General features: G+C 38.2%; 1 protein-coding gene across 4 annotated transcripts in view; it reads left to right on the plus strand.

Annotated features, from left to right (window-relative positions):
- The window catches only part of si:ch211-266g18.10 (axoneme-associated protein mst101(2)), a 176266-nt gene that overhangs the window by 82167 nt on the left and 75782 nt on the right, over window positions 1-18317 (plus strand). For all 4 annotated transcript variants that reach the window (XM_029766872.1, XM_029766873.1, XM_029766874.1 and 1 more), the window contains 27 exons: window positions 831-878; window positions 1257-1301; window positions 1444-1473; window positions 1595-1642; window positions 3043-3090; window positions 3469-3513; window positions 3656-3685; window positions 3807-3854; window positions 5255-5302; window positions 5681-5725; window positions 5868-5897; window positions 6019-6066; window positions 7466-7513; window positions 7892-7936; window positions 8078-8107; window positions 8229-8276; window positions 9675-9722; window positions 10101-10145; window positions 10288-10317; window positions 10439-10486; window positions 11587-11634; window positions 11728-11805; window positions 12891-12926; window positions 13097-13144; window positions 13531-13575; window positions 18129-18170; window positions 18248-18295. In XM_029766872.1, the coding sequence (XP_029622732.1) occupies window positions 831-878; window positions 1257-1301; window positions 1444-1473; window positions 1595-1642; window positions 3043-3090; window positions 3469-3513; window positions 3656-3685; window positions 3807-3854; window positions 5255-5302; window positions 5681-5725; window positions 5868-5897; window positions 6019-6066; window positions 7466-7513; window positions 7892-7936; window positions 8078-8107; window positions 8229-8276; window positions 9675-9722; window positions 10101-10145; window positions 10288-10317; window positions 10439-10486; window positions 11587-11634; window positions 11728-11805; window positions 12891-12926; window positions 13097-13144; window positions 13531-13575; window positions 18129-18170; window positions 18248-18295 (1200 nt within the window). The remainder of the gene's footprint in view (window positions 1-830; window positions 879-1256; window positions 1302-1443; window positions 1474-1594; window positions 1643-3042; window positions 3091-3468; window positions 3514-3655; window positions 3686-3806; window positions 3855-5254; window positions 5303-5680; window positions 5726-5867; window positions 5898-6018; window positions 6067-7465; window positions 7514-7891; window positions 7937-8077; window positions 8108-8228; window positions 8277-9674; window positions 9723-10100; window positions 10146-10287; window positions 10318-10438; window positions 10487-11586; window positions 11635-11727; window positions 11806-12890; window positions 12927-13096; window positions 13145-13530; window positions 13576-18128; window positions 18171-18247; window positions 18296-18317) is intronic.

An 18317-nucleotide genomic window follows, 5' to 3' on the forward strand; every position in this document is an offset into this window, starting at 1 on the left:
ATTCATAAAACAAATTGCCCATTGGTGTTGCATTTAGATGCTATTTCCAAAGACAAGCCTTTTTTTGTATTTCTTTTTTATTTATTCACTGTATATTTTGTGTTTGTTTCAGTGTTTATAATGTGTTTTAAAACTCTCTTGGTAAAAATCTATTGGTAAACAGTGTGGTCTACAGCTTATCATGAGATACTCTACCTCAGGCGAGCAAAACCTTGAGACTTCCTTAATATTAGATGTCATGCACCTGCTGTTATTTACAAATAGACACAGACCGCCACCCCTTGTCTTACCAGAGGCAGCTGTTCTATCTTGCCGTTTGACCGGAAACCCAGCCAGCTGTATGTTATCCATGTCGTCTTTCAGCCACAGCTTAGTGAAACATAAGATATTATAGTTTTTAATGTCCCGTTGGTAGGATAGTCTTGATTGGAGCTCATACATTGATTGCATGTTGGCTAATAGGACTGATGGTAGAGGGGGATTACTCACTCACCGTCAGATCCTTACAATGCACTGCGACCTACGTCCCCGATATCTCCATCTCTTCTTCATGCGAATGACAGGGATTCGGGCCTTGTCGAGGGTCTGAAGTACATCCTTTGTGTCCGCCTCGTTAAAGAAAACATATTTGTAAATATCTTCATGGCTGTTCTGATATCCAGAAGCTCTTTTCAGTCATAAGAAACAGTGGCAGAAACCTTATGTACAAAATAAGCTTCAAATAACTTGAAAAATCACACAAAATAGTACAATTGGTTAGGAGCCCGTGAAACGGCAGCCATCTCGTTTGGCGCCATCATTCAGATATGTTACTATTCTTGTTTGTTTAGAGCCCATGGAAACTAAGGAACAAGCCAAACCAGAACCTGCAAAAAGAGGTACAGATAGGATGTTTTTAACTTGTATCAAATGAATAATGGCATAATTCTTGAGATTGATGTTTTGTCTTGTCCAATGATGGTTTTAGAAGCTGAAGTTCATAAAGAAAAAAACAAAGCAGCTACATCAAAGAAAGGCGCAAAGTAATCTTTGTCTACCACAGAACCCTTTTTAAAACTACTGAGCCAAGCCAACCTACAGTATATTGGTCTGGCCTAGTCAAACATAGTTGTTGGAACCTACCTGGAAAGGACAATGTGAAAATAAAATATCATAACGAGCACAGTACAGTTTGGCTTGGCCCTACAGTCTGAATCAGGTAAGACTGTTTTGTATGATAGAAGGTATACTTCATGAAATATGTTTTTCTGATTTAGATGCTGAAACAAAAGAAAAGGGCAAACTAGCTCCAGAAAAGAAAGGTAACAAATTATTTTTTAATAGTTAACTTTCCATTTATTCAGATAATAAGAAGGCAGGCCTATGTGTCAGTTTTATGCAATTTATAAAACATTCTATCAAGATCATATTGTAAAGACTGTTGTATGTGGACATTTTTCAAAGGAAAAGCCAAACCAACTCCTGCAAAGGAAGGTATCAGAATTTATTGACTTTCCACAACTAAAATGATATTAAAGACAGTACATAATCATAGAGAAAAATGTTTGTCTTGCTATATTCATAGAGAAACACATTTATGATTTATTTGATTCAGATGTCGCAGTTATTAAAGAAAAGGTGAAATCAGCCCCTGCAAAGAAAGGTAAGAATGTTTTCAAATCTGTGGTTACTATGTAATTTGATAGTATAAGGGCTCAAGCAAGACCCAGATGCAGATGGTTCGAGTCTCTGATATTTATTATAATCCAAGGGGCAGGCAAGAGAATGGTCGTGGACAGGCAAAAGATCATAACAAGGTCAGAGTCCAGGAGGTACAGAGTGGCAGGCAGGCTCGAGGTCAGGGCAGGCAGTATGGTCAGGCAGGCGGGTTCAGAGTCACATCAGGCAAGGGTCAAAACCGGGAGGACTAGCAAAAAAACGAGTAAAAAGCAGGAGCACAGCGTAACACGCTGGTTGACTTCACAAAACAAGATGAACTGGCACAGACAGACATAAAACACAGGTGTAAATACACAGGGGATAATGGGGAAGATGGGTGACACTTGGAGATGGTGGAGACAAGCACAAGGACAGGTGAAACAGATCAGTGTGTGACAGATAGAGCTTGATAGTGGCTAAACGTGCCAAAAAGGTAGATCCTGCAAAGCATCATTCAAGTGTTTTTATAATTATTGTTCCCTTGAATTATCACGTGCTTGTATTATAAAGTGAGATTCATAAAACAAATTGCCCATTGGTGTTGCATTTAGATGCTATTTCCAAAGACAAGCCTTTTTTTGTATTTCTTTTTTATTTATTCACTGTATATTTTGTGTTTGTTTCAGTGTTTATAATGTGTTTTAAAACTCTCTTGGTAAAAATCTATTGGTAAACAGTGTGGTCTACAGCTTATCATGAGATACTCTACCTCAGGCGAGCAAAACCTTGAGACTTCCTTAATATTAGATGTCATGCACCTGCTGTTATTTACAAATAGACACAGACCGCCACCCCTTGTCTTACCAGAGGCAGCTGTTCTATCTTGCCGTTTGACCGGAAACCCAGCCAGCTGTATGTTATCCATGTCGTCTTTCAGCCACAGCTTAGTGAAACATAAGATATTATAGTTTTTAATGTCCCGTTGGTAGGATAGTCTTGATTGGAGCTCATACATTGATTGCATGTTGGCTAATAGGACTGATGGTAGAGGGGGATTACTCACTCACCGTCAGATCCTTACAATGCACTGCGACCTACGTCCCCGATATCTCCATCTCTTCTTCATGCGAATGACAGGGATTCGGGCCTTGTCGAGGGTCTGAAGTACATCCTTTGTGTCCGCCTCGTTAAAGAAAACATATTTGTAAATATCTTCATGGCTGTTCTGATATCCAGAAGCTCTTTTCAGTCATAAGAAACAGTGGCAGAAACCTTATGTACAAAATAAGCTTCAAATAACTTGAAAAATCACACAAAATAGTACAATTGGTTAGGAGCCCGTGAAACGGCAGCCATCTCGTTTGGCGCCATCATTCAGATATGTTACTATTCTTGTTTGTTTAGAGCCCATGGAAACTAAGGAACAAGCCAAACCAGAACCTGCAAAAAGAGGTACAGATAGGATGTTTTTAACTTGTATCAAATGAATAATGGCATAATTCTTGAGATTGATGTTTTGTCTTGTCCAATGATGGTTTTAGAAGCTGAAGTTCATAAAGAAAAAAACAAAGCAGCTACATCAAAGAAAGGCGCAAAGTAATCTTTGTCTACCACAGAACCCTTTTTAAAACTACTGAGCCAAGCCAACCTACAGTATATTGGTCTGGCCTAGTCAAACATAGTTGTTGGAACCTACCTGGAAAGGACAATGTGAAAATAAAATATCATAACGAGCACAGTACAGTTTGGCTTGGCCCTACAGTCTGAATCAGGTAAGACTGTTTTGTATGATAGAAGGTATACTTCATGAAATATGTTTTTCTGATTTAGATGCTGAAACAAAAGAAAAGGGCAAACTAGCTCCAGAAAAGAAAGGTAACAAATTATTTTTTAATAGTTAACTTTCCATTTATTCAGATAATAAGAAGGCAGGCCTATGTGTCAGTTTTATGCAATTTATAAAACATTCTATCAAGATCATATTGTAAAGACTGTTGTATGTGGACATTTTTCAAAGGAAAAGCCAAACCAACTCCTGCAAAGGAAGGTATCAGAATTTATTGACTTTCCACAACTAAAATGATATTAAAGACAGTACATAATCATAGAGAAAAATGTTTGTCTTGCTATATTCATAGAGAAACACATTTATGATTTATTTGATTCAGATGTCGCAGTTATTAAAGAAAAGGTGAAATCAGCCCCTGCAAAGAAAGGTAAGAATGTTTTCAAATCTGTGGTTACTATGTAATTTGATAGTATAAGGGCTCAAGCAAGACCCAGATGCAGATGGTTCGAGTCTCTGATATTTATTATAATCCAAGGGGCAGGCAAGAGAATGGTCGTGGACAGGCAAAAGATCATAACAAGGTCAGAGTCCAGGAGGTACAGAGTGGCAGGCAGGCTCTAGGTCAGGGCAGGCAGTATGGTCAGGCAGGCGGGTTCAGAGTCACATCAGGCAAGGGTCAAAACCGGGAGGACTAGCAAAAAAACGAGTAAAAAGCAGGAGCACAGCGTAACACGCTGGTTGACTTCACAAAACAAGATGAACTGGCACAGACAGACATAAAACACAGGTGTAAATACACAGGGGATAATGGGGAAGATGGGTGACACTTGGAGATGGTGGAGACAAGCACAAGGACAGGTGAAACAGATCAGTGTGTGACAGATAGAGCTTGATAGTGGCTAAACGTGCCAAAAAGGTAGATCCTGCAAAGCATCATTCAAGTGTTTTTATAATTATTGTTCCCTTGAATTATCACGTGCTTGTATTATAAAGTGAGATTCATAAAACAAATTGCCCATTGGTGTTGCATTTAGATGCTATTTCCAAAGACAAGCCTTTTTTTGTATTTCTTTTTTATTTATTCACTGTATATTTTGTGTTTGTTTCAGTGTTTATAATGTGTTTTAAAACTCTCTTGGTAAAAATCTATTGGTAAACAGTGTGGTCTACAGCTTATCATGAGATACTCTACCTCAGGCGAGCAAAACCTTGAGACTTCCTTAATATTAGATGTCATGCACCTGCTGTTATTTACAAATAGACACAGACCGCCACCCCTTGTCTTACCAGAGGCAGCTGTTCTATCTTGCCGTTTGACCGGAAACCCAGCCAGCTGTATGTTATCCATGTCGTCTTTCAGCCACAGCTTAGTGAAACATAAGATATTATAGTTTTTAATGTCCCGTTGGTAGGATAGTCTTGATTGGAGCTCATACATTGATTGCATGTTGGCTAATAGGACTGATGGTAGAGGGGGATTACTCACTCACCGTCAGATCCTTACAATGCACTGCGACCTACGTCCCCGATATCTCCATCTCTTCTTCATGCGAATGACAGGGATTCGGGCCTTGTCGAGGGTCTGAAGTACATCCTTTGTGTCCGCCTCGTTAAAGAAAAAATATTTGTAAATATCTTCATGGCTGTTCTGATATCCAGAAGCTCTTTTCAGTCATAAGAAACAGTGGCAGAAACCTTATGTACAAAATAAGCTTCAAATAACTTGAAAAATCACACAAAATAGTACAATTGGTTAGGAGCCCGTGAAACGGCAGCCATCTCGTTTGGCGCCATCATTCAGATATGTTACTATTCTTGTTTGTTTAGAGGCCATGGAAACAAAGGAACAAGCCAAACCAGAACCTGCAAAAAAAGGTACAGATAGGATGTTTTTAACTTGTATCAAATGAATAATGGCATAATTCTTGAGATTGATGTTTTGTCTTGTCCAATGATGGTTTTAGAAGCTGAAGTTCATAAAGAAAAAAACAAAGCAGCTACATCAAAGAAAGGCGCAAAGTAATCTTTGTCTACCACAGAACCCTTTTTAAAACTACTGAGCCAAGCCAACCTACAGTATATTGGTCTGGCCTAGTCAAACATAGTTGTTGGAACCTACCTGGAAAGGACAATGTGAAAATAAAATATCAGAACGAGCACAGTACAGTTTGGCTTGGCCCTACAGTCTGAATCAGGTAAGACTGTTTTGTATGATAGAAGGTATACTTCATGAAATATGTTTTTCTGATTTAGATGCTGAAACAAAAGAAAAGGGCAAACTAGCTCCAGAAAAGAAAGGTAACAAATTATTTTTTAATAGTTAACTTTCCATTTATTCAAATAATAAGAAGGCAGGCCTATGTGTCAGTTTTATGCAATTTATAAAACATTCTATCAAGATCTTATTGTAAAGACTGTTGTATGTGGACTTTTTTCAAAGGAAAAGCCAAACCAACTCCTGCAAAGGAAGGTATTATAATTTATTGACTTTCCACAACTAAAATGATATTAAAGACAGTACATAATCATAGAGAACAATGTTTGTCTTGCTATATTCATAGAGAAACACATTTATGATTTATTTGATTCAGATGTCGCAGTTATTAAAGAAAAGGTGAAATCAGCCCCTGCAAAGAAAGGTAAGAATGTTTTCAAATCTGTGGTTACTATGTAATTTGATAGTATAAGGGCTCAAGCAAGACCCAGATGCAGATGGTTCGAGTCTCTGATATTTATTATAATCCAAGGGGCAGGCAAGAGAATGGTCGTGGACAGGCAAAAGATCATAACAAGGTCAGAGTCCAGGAGGTACAGAGTGGCAGGCAGGCTCGAGGTCAGGGCAGGCAGTATGGTCAGGCAGGCGGGTTCAGAGTCACATCAGGCAAGGGTCAAAACCGGGAGGACTAGCAAAAAAACGAGTAAAAAGCAGGAGCACAGCGTAACACGCTGGTTGACTTGACAAAACAAGATGAACTGGCACAGACAGACATAAAACACAGGTGTAAATACACAGGGGATAATGGGGAAGATGGGTGACACTTGGAGATGGTGGAGACAAGCACAAGGACAGGTGAAACAGATCAGTGTGTGACAGATAGTGCTTGATAGTGGCTAAACGTGCCAAAAAAGTAGATCCTGCAAAGCATCATTCAAGTGTTTTTATAATTATTGTTCCCTTGAATTATCACGTGCTTGTATTACAAAGTGAGATTCATTGAAAAAATTGCCCATTAGTGTTGCATTTAGATGCTATTTCCAAAGACAAGCCTTTTTTGTATTTCTTTTTTATTTATTCACTGTATATTTTGTGTTTGTTTCAGTGTTTCTAATGTGTTTTAAAACTCTCTTGGTAAAAATCTATTGGTAAACAGTGTGGTCTACAGCTTATCATGAGATACTCTACCTCAGGCGAGCAAAACCTTGAGACTTCCTTAATATTAGATGTCATGCACCTGCTGTTATTTACAAATAGACACAGACCGCCACCCCTTGTCTTACCAGAGGCAGCTGTTCTATATTGCCGTTGGACCAAAAACCCAGACAGCTGTATGTTATCCATGTCGTCTTTCAGACACAGCTTAGTGAAACATAAGATATTATAGTTTTTAATGTCCCGTTGGTAGGATAGTCTTGATTGGAGCTCATACATTGATTGCATGTTGGCTAATAGGACTGATGGTAGAGGGGGATTACTCACTCACCGTCAGATCCTTACAATGCACTGCGACCTACGTCCCCGATATCTCCATCTCTTCTTCATGCGAATGACAGGGATTCGGGCCTTGTCGAGGGTCTGAAGTACATCCTTTGTGTCCGCCTCGTTAAAGAAAAAATATTTGTAAATATCTTCATGGCTGTTCTGATATCCAGAAGCTCTTTTCAGTCATAAGAAACAGTGGCAGAAACCTTATGTACAAAATAAGCTTCAAATAACTTGAAAAATCACACAAAATAGTACAATTGGTTAGGAGCCCGTGAAACGGCAGCCATCTCGTTTGGCGCCATCATTCAGATATGTTACTATTCTTGTTTGTTTAGAGCCCATGGAAACTAAGGAACAAGCCAAACCAGAACCTGCAAAAAAAGGTACAGATAGGATGTTTTTAACTTGTATCAAATGAATAATGGCATAATTCTTGAGATTGATGTTTTGTCTTGTCCAATGATGGTTTTAGAAGCTGAAGTTCATAAAGAAAAAAACAAAGCAGCTACATCAAAGAAAGGCGCAAAGTAATCGTTGTCTACCACAGAACCCTTTTTAAAACTACTGAGCCAAGCCAACCTACAGTATATTGGTCTGGCCTAGTCAAACATAGTTGTTGGAACCTACCTGGAAAGGACAATGTGAAAATAAAATATCAGAACGAGCACAGTACAGTTTGGTTTGGCCCTACAGTCTGAATCAGGTAAGACTGTTTTGTATGATAGAAGGTATACTTCATGAAATATGTTTTTCTGATTTAGATGCTGAAACAAAAGAAAAGGTTAAACTAGCTCCAGAAAAGAAAGGTAACAAATTATTTTTTAATAGTTAACTTTCCATTTATTCAAATAATAAGAAGGCGGCCTATGTGTCAGTTTTATGCAATTTATAAAACATTCTATCAAGATCTTATTGTAAAGACTGTTGTATGTGGACTTTTTTCAAAGGAAAAGCCAAACCAACTCCTGCAAAGGAAGGTATCAGAATTTATTGACTTTCCACAACTAAAATGATATTAAAGACAGTACATAATCATAGAGAAAAATGTTTGTCTTGCTATATTCATAGAGAAACACATTTATGATTTATTTGATTCAGATGTCGCAGTTATTAAAGAAAAGGTGAAATCAGCCCCTGCAAAGAAAGGTAAGAATGTTTTCAAATCTGTGGTTACTATGTAATTTGATAGTATAAGGGCTCAAGCAAGACCCAGATGCAGATGGTTCGAGTCTCTGATATTTATTATAATCCAAGGGGCAGGCAAGAGAATGGTCGTGGACAGGCAAAAGATCATAACAAGGTCAGAGTCCAGGAGGTACAGAGTGGCAGGCAGGCTCTAGGTCAGGGCAGGCAGTATGGTCAGGCAGGTGGGTTCAGAGTCACATCAGGCAAGGGTCAAAACCGGTTGGACTAGCAAAAAAACGAGTAAAAAGCAGGAGCACAGCGTAACACGCTGGTTGACTTGACAAAACAAGATGAACTGGCACAGACAGACATAAAACACAGGTGTAAATACACAGGGGATAATGGGGAAGATGGGTGACACTTGGAGATGGTGGAGACAAGCACAAGGACAGGTGAAACAGATCAGTGTGTGACAGATAGAGCTTGATAGTGGCTAAACGTGCCAAAAAAGTAGATCCTGCAAAGCATCATTCAAGTGTTTTTATAATTATTGTTCCCTTGAATTATCACGTGCTTGTATTACAAAGTGAGATTCATTGAAAAAATTGCCCATTAGTGTTGCATTTAGATGCTATTTCCAAAGACAAGCCTTTTTTGTATTTCTTTTTTATTTATTCACTGTATATTTTGTGTTTGTTTCAGTGTTTCTAATGTGTTTTAAAACTCTCTTGGAAAAATCTATTGGTAAACAGTGTGGTCTACAGCTTATCATGAGATACTCTACCTCAGGCGAGCAAAACCTTGAGACTTCCTTAATATTAGATGTCATGCACCTGCTGTTATTTACAAATAGACACAGACCGCCACCCCTTGTCTTACCAGAGGCATCTGTTCTATATTGCCGTTGGACCAAAAACCCAGCCAGCTGTATGTTATCCATGTCGTCTTTCAGCCACAGCTTAGTGAAACATAAGATATTATAGTTTTTAATGTCCCGTTGGTAGGATAGTCTTGATTGGAGCTCATACATTGATTGCATGTTGGCTAATAGGACTGATGGTAGAGGGGGATTACTCACTCACCGTCAGATCCTTACAGTGCACTGCGACCTACGTCCCCGATATCTCCATCTCTTCTTCATGCGAATGACAGGGATTCGGGCCTTGTCGAGGGTCTGAAGTACATCCTTTGTGTCCGCCTCGTTAAAGAAAACATATTTGTAAATATCTTCATGGCTGTTCTGATATCCAGAAGCTCTTTTCAGTCATAAGAAACAGTGGCAGAAACCTTATGTACAAAATAAGCTTCAAATAACTTGAAAAATCACACAAAATAGTACAATTGGTTAGGAGCCCGTGAAATGGCTGCCATCTCGTCCGGCGCCATCATTAAGATATGTTACTATTCTTGTTTGTTTAGAGCCCATGGAAACTAAGGAACAAGCCAAACCAGAACCTGCAAAAAAAGGTACAGATAGGATGTTTTTAACTTGTATCAAATGAATAATGGCATAATTCTTGAGATTGATGTTTTGTCTTGTCCAATGATGGTTTTAGAAGCTGAAGTTCATAAAGAAAAAAACAAAGCAGCTACATCAAAGAAAGGTGCAAAGTAATCGTTGTGGACCACAGAACCCTTTTTAAAACTACTGAGCCAAGCCAACCTACAGTATATTGGTCTGGCCTAGTCAAACATAGTTGCTGGAACCTACCTGGAAAGGACAATGTGAAAATAAAATATCAGAACGAGCACAGTACAGTTTGGCTTGGCCCTATATTCTGAATCAGGTAAGACTGTTTTGTATGATAGAAGGTATACTTCATGAAATATGTTTTTCTGATTTAGATGCTGAAACAAAAGAAAAGGGCAAACTAGCTCCAGAAAAGAAAGGTAACAAATTATTTTTTAATAGTTAACTTTCCATTTATTCAAATAATAAGAAGGCAGGTCTATGTGTCAGTTTTATGCAATTTATAAAACATTCTATCAAGATCTTATTGTAAAGACTGTTGTATGTGGACTTTTTTCAAAGGAAAAGCCAAACCAACTCCTGCAAATGAAGGTAGCAGAATTTATTGGCTTTCCACAACTAAAATTATATTAAAGACAGTACATAATCATAGAGAAAAATGTTTGTCTTGCTATATTCATAGAGAAACACATTTATGATTTATTTGATTCAGATGTCGCAGTTATTAAAGAAAAGGTGAAATCAGCCCCTGCAAAGAAAGGTAAGAATGTTTTCAAATCTGTGGTTACTATGTAATTTGATAGTATAAGGGCTCAAGCAAGACCCAGATGCAGATGGTTCGAGTCTCTGATATTTATTATAATCCAAGGGGCAGGCAAGAGAAAGGTCGTGGACAGGCAAAAGATCATAATAATGTCAGAGTCCAGGAGGTACAGTGTGGCAGGCAGGCTCGAGGTCAGGGCAGGCAGTATGGTCAGGCAGGCAGGTTCAGAGTCAAGGCAGGCAAGGGTCAAAACTGTAAGGACTAGCAAAAAACTAAGTTAAAAGCAGGAGCTCGGCGTAACACGCTGGTTGACATGACAAAACAAGACGAACTGGCACAGACAGACAGAAAACACAGGTGTAAATGCACAGGGGATAATCGGAAAGATTGGTGACACCTGGAGGGGGTGGAGACATGCACAAGGACAGGTGAAACATATCAGGGTGTGACAGATAGAGCTTGATAGAGGCTGAATGTCTCAAAGAAGTAGATCCTGCAAAGCAGCATTCATTATTGTTCCCTTGAATTATCACATGCTTGTATTATAAAGTGAGTTTCTTAAAAAGAATTGGCCCATTCGCATTGCATTTAGATGCTGTTTCCAAAGACAAGCCTTTTGTGTTTTATTTTTATTTTTATTCATGCACCGCATATTTTGTACATCAAAGAAAGGTGCAAAGTATTCTTTGTGTACCACAGAACCCGTTTTCACATTACCGAGCCAAGCCAACCTACAGTATACTGGGCTTGCATAGTTACGCATCAACGGAAGCTGCTTGAATTGTGCTGGAAAGGACAATGTGAAAAGAAAATATCTAAACGAGCACAGTTCAGTTTGGCTTGGCCCAATGGTCTGAATCAGGTTAGACTGTGTTGTATGATAGAAGGTATAGTTTATTTTTTTTAAATCTGATATATATGCTAAAGCAAAAGAAAAGGCCAAACTAACTCCAGAAAAGAAAGGTACAAAAATATTTTTGAAATGTTAACTTTCCACTTATTCAAATAATAAGTAGGCAGCCTATGTGTCCATTTTATGCTATTTATAAAACATTCTATCAAGATCTTATTGTAAGGACTGTTGTATGTGAACTTAGAAGCTGAAGTTTCTAAAGAAAAAGCCAAAGCAACTCCTACAAATGAAGGTAACAGAATGTATTGATTTCTTCCACAACCAATATAATATTATAGACAGTCGATGGTCTCATAGATTTTTTTTTCTCTTGCTATATTCAAAGGGAAACACAATTATGTTGCATTTGATTCAGATGCTGCAGTTATTAAAGAAAAGGTCAAATCAGCCCCTGCAAAAAAAGGTAAGAATGTGGTTAGTATGTAATTAGTCATTTGTTATAACATTTGTTTGAGTTATGTTTTTATTTTATTTAGTTCACTGCACATTTTTTGTTACTTTCATTGTTTCTAATTGTTTATAATCTGTTCTAAATTTGACAAATCTAAATTAGGAGTTAGGAATTGAAAATGCACTCAATACTGTAAATAGTTCTGGATAAGAGTGTCTGCTAAATGACAACAATTGTACATTTCAAATAAAGATTATGAGGTGAAATCAGCCATTACATATGATTTAGTTCAATATAAATATGTATTTTCTCTTTGCACACGAATGTTATATTGCAATAATGTGTGTTGATTGATAAGCAGTATATTACATTTAAGAACATACGTATACTGTACAATAATTTATTGTATAATATATATCAGATTATACAATACTCCAAATAAATAATCTTAAACTGCATGTATGTTCGTATCAATATGTTACATAGATGCTGCAGTTATTAAAGAAAAGGGGAAATCAGCCCCTTCAGAGAAAGGTAAAAAAAAAAAATCTGCAGTTAATATATATTTTGATAGAGCTTGATAGAGGCTGAATGTGCCAAAGAAGTAGATCCTGCAAAGCAGCATTCGAGTGTTTTTATAATTATTGTTCCTTTGAACTATCACGTGCTTGTGTTATTAAGTGCGTTTCATTAAAAAAATTGGACCATTCGTGTTGCATTTAGACACTGTTTCCAAAGACAAGCCTTTTTGTGTTTTTTCATTTTTATTTATTCACTGCATATTTTGTGCTTGTTTCAGTATTTATAATGTGTTTTAAATTCAAAAGAGGCTAAATATATCAATGAAAAGATCAAATGCAAGGTTAAACCAGCCCTTGTAAATGAAATTCATTTTTTTTCCTAATGTTTAGCTTTTCACTTTGACAAATATAAATTCAGTTAGGAATAAAAAAATGTTCAAGTTTTAACAGAAAATCACTATTTTTACTTAGAAGCTGAATTTACCAATAAGAAGACCAAACCAGCTATTGCAAAGAAAGAAAGAAATGGCCCAATTCTTGAGATTAATTGTGTGTCTTCTCCAATGATTGTTTTAGAAGCTGAAATTCACAAAGCAGCTTCATCAAAGAAAGGTATGGATAACTTTTTCTTTAGACTTTAAACAAAAAACGTTAGCCTTCCTATAAATAGATGTCTGCCACAGAGTGTACTTCATTTCTATCTTAACCACTTATTCAGTATGGGTTTGAATCAATTGCAGTCTGAACCTTTGCTGTATATGTTATCATTCTTGTTTGAGTAGAGTCCAAGGAAACTAAGGAACAAGTCAAACCAGAACCTGCAAAAAAAGGTACAGATAGGATATTTGTTTTCTGGTTTCAAAATGTATAATGGCGCAATTCTTGAGATTCATGTTGTGTCTTGTCCAATGATTGTTTTAGACAGTGAAGTTCCCAAAGAACAAAACAAAGCAGCTATATCAAAGAAAGGTGCAAAGTATTCTTTGTGTACCACAGAACCAGTTTTCACATTACTGAGCCAAGCCAACCTACAGTATACTGGGCTGGCATAGTTACGCATCAACTGAAGCTGCTCGAATTGTGCTGGAAAGGACAATGTGAAAAGAAAATATCTAAACGAGCACAGTTCAGTTTGGCTTGGCCCGATAGTCTGAATCAGGTAAGACTGTGTTGTATGATAGAAGGTATAGTTTATTTTTTTTTTAATCTGATTTAGATGCTGAAGCAAAAGAAAAGGCCAAATTAGCTCCAGAAAAGAAAGGTACGAAATTATTTTTGAATTGTTAATTTTCCACTTATTTAAATAATAAGTAGGCAGCCTATGGGGCGGCAGCGTAGCCTAGTGGTTAGAGCATTGGACTAGTAACCAAAAGGTTGCAAGTTCAAATCTGCGAACTTGATGAGTGAGTTGGAGGCGTGCATGAACACACAGTTTTGGGTGAACAGGGAGTACAGGAGAGGGCTGAGAACACACCCTTGTAGGGCCCCAGTGTTGAGGATCAGCGGAGTGGAGATGTTGTTTCCTATCTTCACCACCTGGGGTTGCCTGTCAGGAAGTCCAGGACCCAGTTGCACAGAGTGGGGTTGAGTCGAGTCCCAGGGTCTCAAGCTTAATGAGGAGTTTGGAGGGTACTATGGTGTTGTAGTCAGCTGTAGTCAATGAACAGCATTCTTACATAGGTGTTCCTCTTGTCCAGATGAGATTGTGCAGTGTAATGGCAATTGCATCGTCTGTGGACCTATTGGGGCTGTAAGCAAATTGGAGTGGGTCTAGGGTAACAGGTAGGGTGGAGGTGATATGATCCTTGACTAGTCTCTCAACCAGATTCATGAGGAATGCTTTTCCAACCGTCTTGAAGGACTTCACTCTGCGGTCCAACTCATCCCAAACCATCTCAATTCGGTTGAGGTCGGGTAATTGTGGAGGCCAGGTCATCTGATGCAGCACTCCATCACTCCCCGTCTTGGATCAAATAACCCTTACACAGCCTTGGGGTGTCCTGTTGAAAAAAAATCATAGTCCCACTATGTGCAAACCAGATAGGATGGAGTATCGCTGCAGAATCCTGTGATAGCCATGCTGGTTAAGTGTGACTTGAATTCTAAATAAATCCCTGACAGTGTCACCAGCAAAGCACCCCCACACCATCACACCTCCTTTGACTTCCATGGGCGTCCCACCGGCGGGACCCAGCCAGTGAAATATCAGGTCGGCAAATTCAAAAACAACAAAATGTCATAATTCAACTTTCTCAAACATACAACTATTTTCCACCATTTTAAAGATACACTTCTCCTTGATGTAACCACATTGTCCGATTTCAAAAAGGCTTTACAGCGAAAGCAAAACATTAGATTATGTTAGGAGAGTACATAGACAAAAATAATCACACAGCCATTTTCCAAGCAAGGACATGTGTCAATAAAACCCAAAACACAGCTAAATGAAGCACTAACCTTTGATGATCTACATCAGATGACACTCCTAGGACATTATGTTACAAAATACATGTATGTTTTGTTCAATAAAGTTCATATTTATATCCAAAAACAGCATTTTACATTGGCGCGTGATGTCAAGAAAATGTATTCCCACCAAAACGTCCAGTGAATGTGCATATCAATTTACAAAAATACTCATCATATACGTTGACAAAATATATAACAATTATTTAAAGAATTATAGATAGACTACTCCTGGATGCAACCGCTGTGTCAGATGTTAAAATAGCTTTACGGAGAAATCACATTTTTCAATATTCTGAGTACATAACTCAGCCATCACGGCGAGCTATACAGACACCCGCCAAGTTTGGGGCGACCTAAACTCAGAATTAGTATTAGAAATATTCTCTTACCTTTGCTGATCTTTGTTAGAATGCACTCCCAGGACTGCTACTTCCACAAGAAATGTTGTTTTTGTTCGAAATAATCCATATTTATGTACAAATACCTCCGCTTTGTTCGTGCGTACAGATCACTTATCCAAAGGCATAACGCGCGAGCACGGAACCAGACACGAAAAGTCAAAATGTTCCATTACCGTACTTAGAAGCATGTCAATCGCTGTTTAAAATCAATCTTTATGGTATTTTTTACGTAAAATTGCAATAATATTCCAACCGGACAATAGCATATTCATTCAAGAAGAAAAAAAGGAACGGCGTGCTCGCGTGACCGCGCATATCCAATCCCTTTGTTGCCAGGCAGTCCACTCAGAAACTGAGCTCCTATTATCTGCCCAGTGACAGGAGAATGCTCAAACCACTTTCTGAAGGCTGTTGACAGCCAATGGAAGCCTTAGGAAGTGCAACGTCACCCCACAGACACTGTAGTTTCGATAGAGAATCAAAAGAAGAACTACAATTCTCAGACTTTCCACTTCCTGCTTGGATTTTTCTCACATTTTTGCCTGCCATATGAGTTCTGTTATACTCACAGACACCATTCAAACAGTTGATTTCTATCCAAACATACTAATAATATGCATATTCTAGTTTCTCTGCCAGATTAGTAACCTGTTTAAATTGGGTACGTTTTTCATCCGGCCGTGAAAATACTGCCCCCTAGCCCAGACATTTTAATTTTATTTAACCTTTATTTAACCAGGTACGCTAGTTGAGAACAAGTTCTCATTTACAACTACAACCTGGCCAAGATAAAGCAAAGCAGTGCGACAAAAACAACAATCAATCAAATGTATTTATAAAGCCCTTTTTACATCAGCTGATGTCACAAAATGCTGCACAGAAACCCAGCCTAAAACCTTAAACAGCAAGCAATGCAGGTGTAGAAGCACGGTGGCTAGGAAAAACTCCCTAGAAAGGCCAGAACCTAGGAAGAAACCTAGAACGGAACCAGGCTATGAGAGGTGGCCAGTCCTCTTCTAGCTGTGCCGGGTGGAGATCATACAGAACATGGCCAAGATGTTCAAATGTTCATAGATGACCAGCAGGGTCAAATAATAATAATCACAGTGGTTGTGGAGGGTGCAACAGGTCAGCACCTCAGGAGTAAATGTCAGTTGGCTTTTCATAGCCGATCATTCAGAGTATCTCCCTAGAGAGTTGAAAACAGCAGGTCTGGGACAGGTAGCACGTTTCACCGAGTTACACATAAATACAGAGTTAGACATAAGCAAACGTATAGTCAATAACGCAATAGAAAAATCTACGTACAGTGTGTGCAAATGTAGAAAAGTAGGGAAGTAAGGCAATAAATTGGCCATAGAGGCTAAATAATTACAATTTAGCATTAACATTGAAGTGATCGATGTGCAGATGATGATGGGCAAGTAGAAATACTGGGGTGCAAAAGAGCAAAAGGATAAATAACAATATGGGGATGAGGTAGTTGGGTGTGCTATTTACAGATTGGCTGTGTACAGGTACAGTGATCGGTAAGCTGCTCTGACAGCTGATGCTTAAAGTTAGAGAAGGAGATATAAGACTTCAGCTTCAGTGCAGCTTTTTGCAATTCGTTCCAGTCATTGGCAGCAGAGAACTGGAAGAAAAGGCGGCCAAAGTAAGTGTTGGCTTTGGTGATGACCAGTGAAATATACCTGCTGGAGCGCGTGCTATGGTGGGTGTTGCTATGGTGACCAGTGAGCTGAGATAAGGCAGGGCTTTACCTAGCAAAGACTTATAGATGACCTGGAGCCAGTGGGTTTGTTTCTGTGAAGTAATTATTTGGGCTGCAATTTCTGATGTACAGTTAACTCTAACGAACTTATCCTCTGCAGCAGAGGTAACTCTGGGTATTCCTTTCTTGTGGCGGTCCTTATGAGAGCCAGTTTCATCATAGCGCTTGATGGTTTTTGCTATTGCTCTTGAAGAAACTTTAAAAGTTCTTGAAATTTTCCGGATTGACTGACCTTCATGTCTTAAAGTAATGATGGACTGTCGTTTCTCTTTGTTTATTTGGGCTCCCGAGTGGCGCAGCGATCTAAGGCACTGCATCTCAGTGCTAGAGGGGTCACTACAGACCTTGGTTTGATTCCAAGCTGTATCACAACCGGCCGTGATTGGGAGTCTCACAGGGCGGTGCACAATTGGCCCAGCGTCGTCCGGGTTAGGGTTTGGCTGCGGTAGGCCGTCATTGTTAAATAAGAATTAGTTCTTCACTGACTTGCCTAGTTAAATTAAGGGTACATTTTTTTATATATTTTTTTCTGTTCTTAAATATGTACTTGGTCTTTTACCAGATAAGGGTGGCATACAGAAGATAGCCCTACCTTGTCACAGCACAAGTGATTGGCTCAAACGCATTAAGAAGGAAAAAATTCCACAAATTAACAAGGCACACCTGTTAATTGAAATGCATTCCAGGTGACTACCTCATGAAGCTGGTTGAGAGAATGCCAAGAGTGTGCAAAGCTGTCATCAAGGCAAAAGTTGGCTACTTTGAAGAATCTCAAATCTAAAATATATTTTGATTTGTTTAACACTTTTTTGGTTACTGCATGATTCCATGTGTGTTATTTCATAGATTTGATGTCTTCACTACTATTCTGCAATGTAGAAAATAGTAAAAATAAAGAAAAACCCTTGAATGAGTAGGTGTGTCCAAACTTTTGACTGGTACATTATATATATAATTGGGATCCTAATAAAATTCTAAATATAATACATTCCAATTCAAACAGTACAAACTATTTTTTTTTCAATTACCGTTCCATAACTTGAAGATTTTTGAAATTATAATTTGATTTAACTTAAATGATTGGATTTGAACCCAATTCTGCCTTATAGTTATATTTTTTTGTCATAAAAATGTGATTCCTTCTTGATTCTTTTTTGTTTTTAATACCTGAAGTTCCTAAAGAAGAGAATATCAAGTCAACACCAGTAAAGAAAGGTAAAGCAATGCAAAGATATTGGAGTTGTTCATTTACTATGATAAATAAGGTATACTAAATTGTTTTATTTGTTTAGAACTTGTTGCACCACTGGGGAAAGCACGACCAAACATTGGAATCAAAGGTAGTAACGTCCCCCATTTTTT

The sequence above is a fragment of the Salmo trutta genome, chromosome 12 (assembly GCF_901001165.1).
Source record: "Salmo trutta chromosome 12, fSalTru1.1, whole genome shotgun sequence".
Taxonomy (NCBI): domain Eukaryota; kingdom Metazoa; phylum Chordata; class Actinopteri; order Salmoniformes; family Salmonidae; genus Salmo; species Salmo trutta.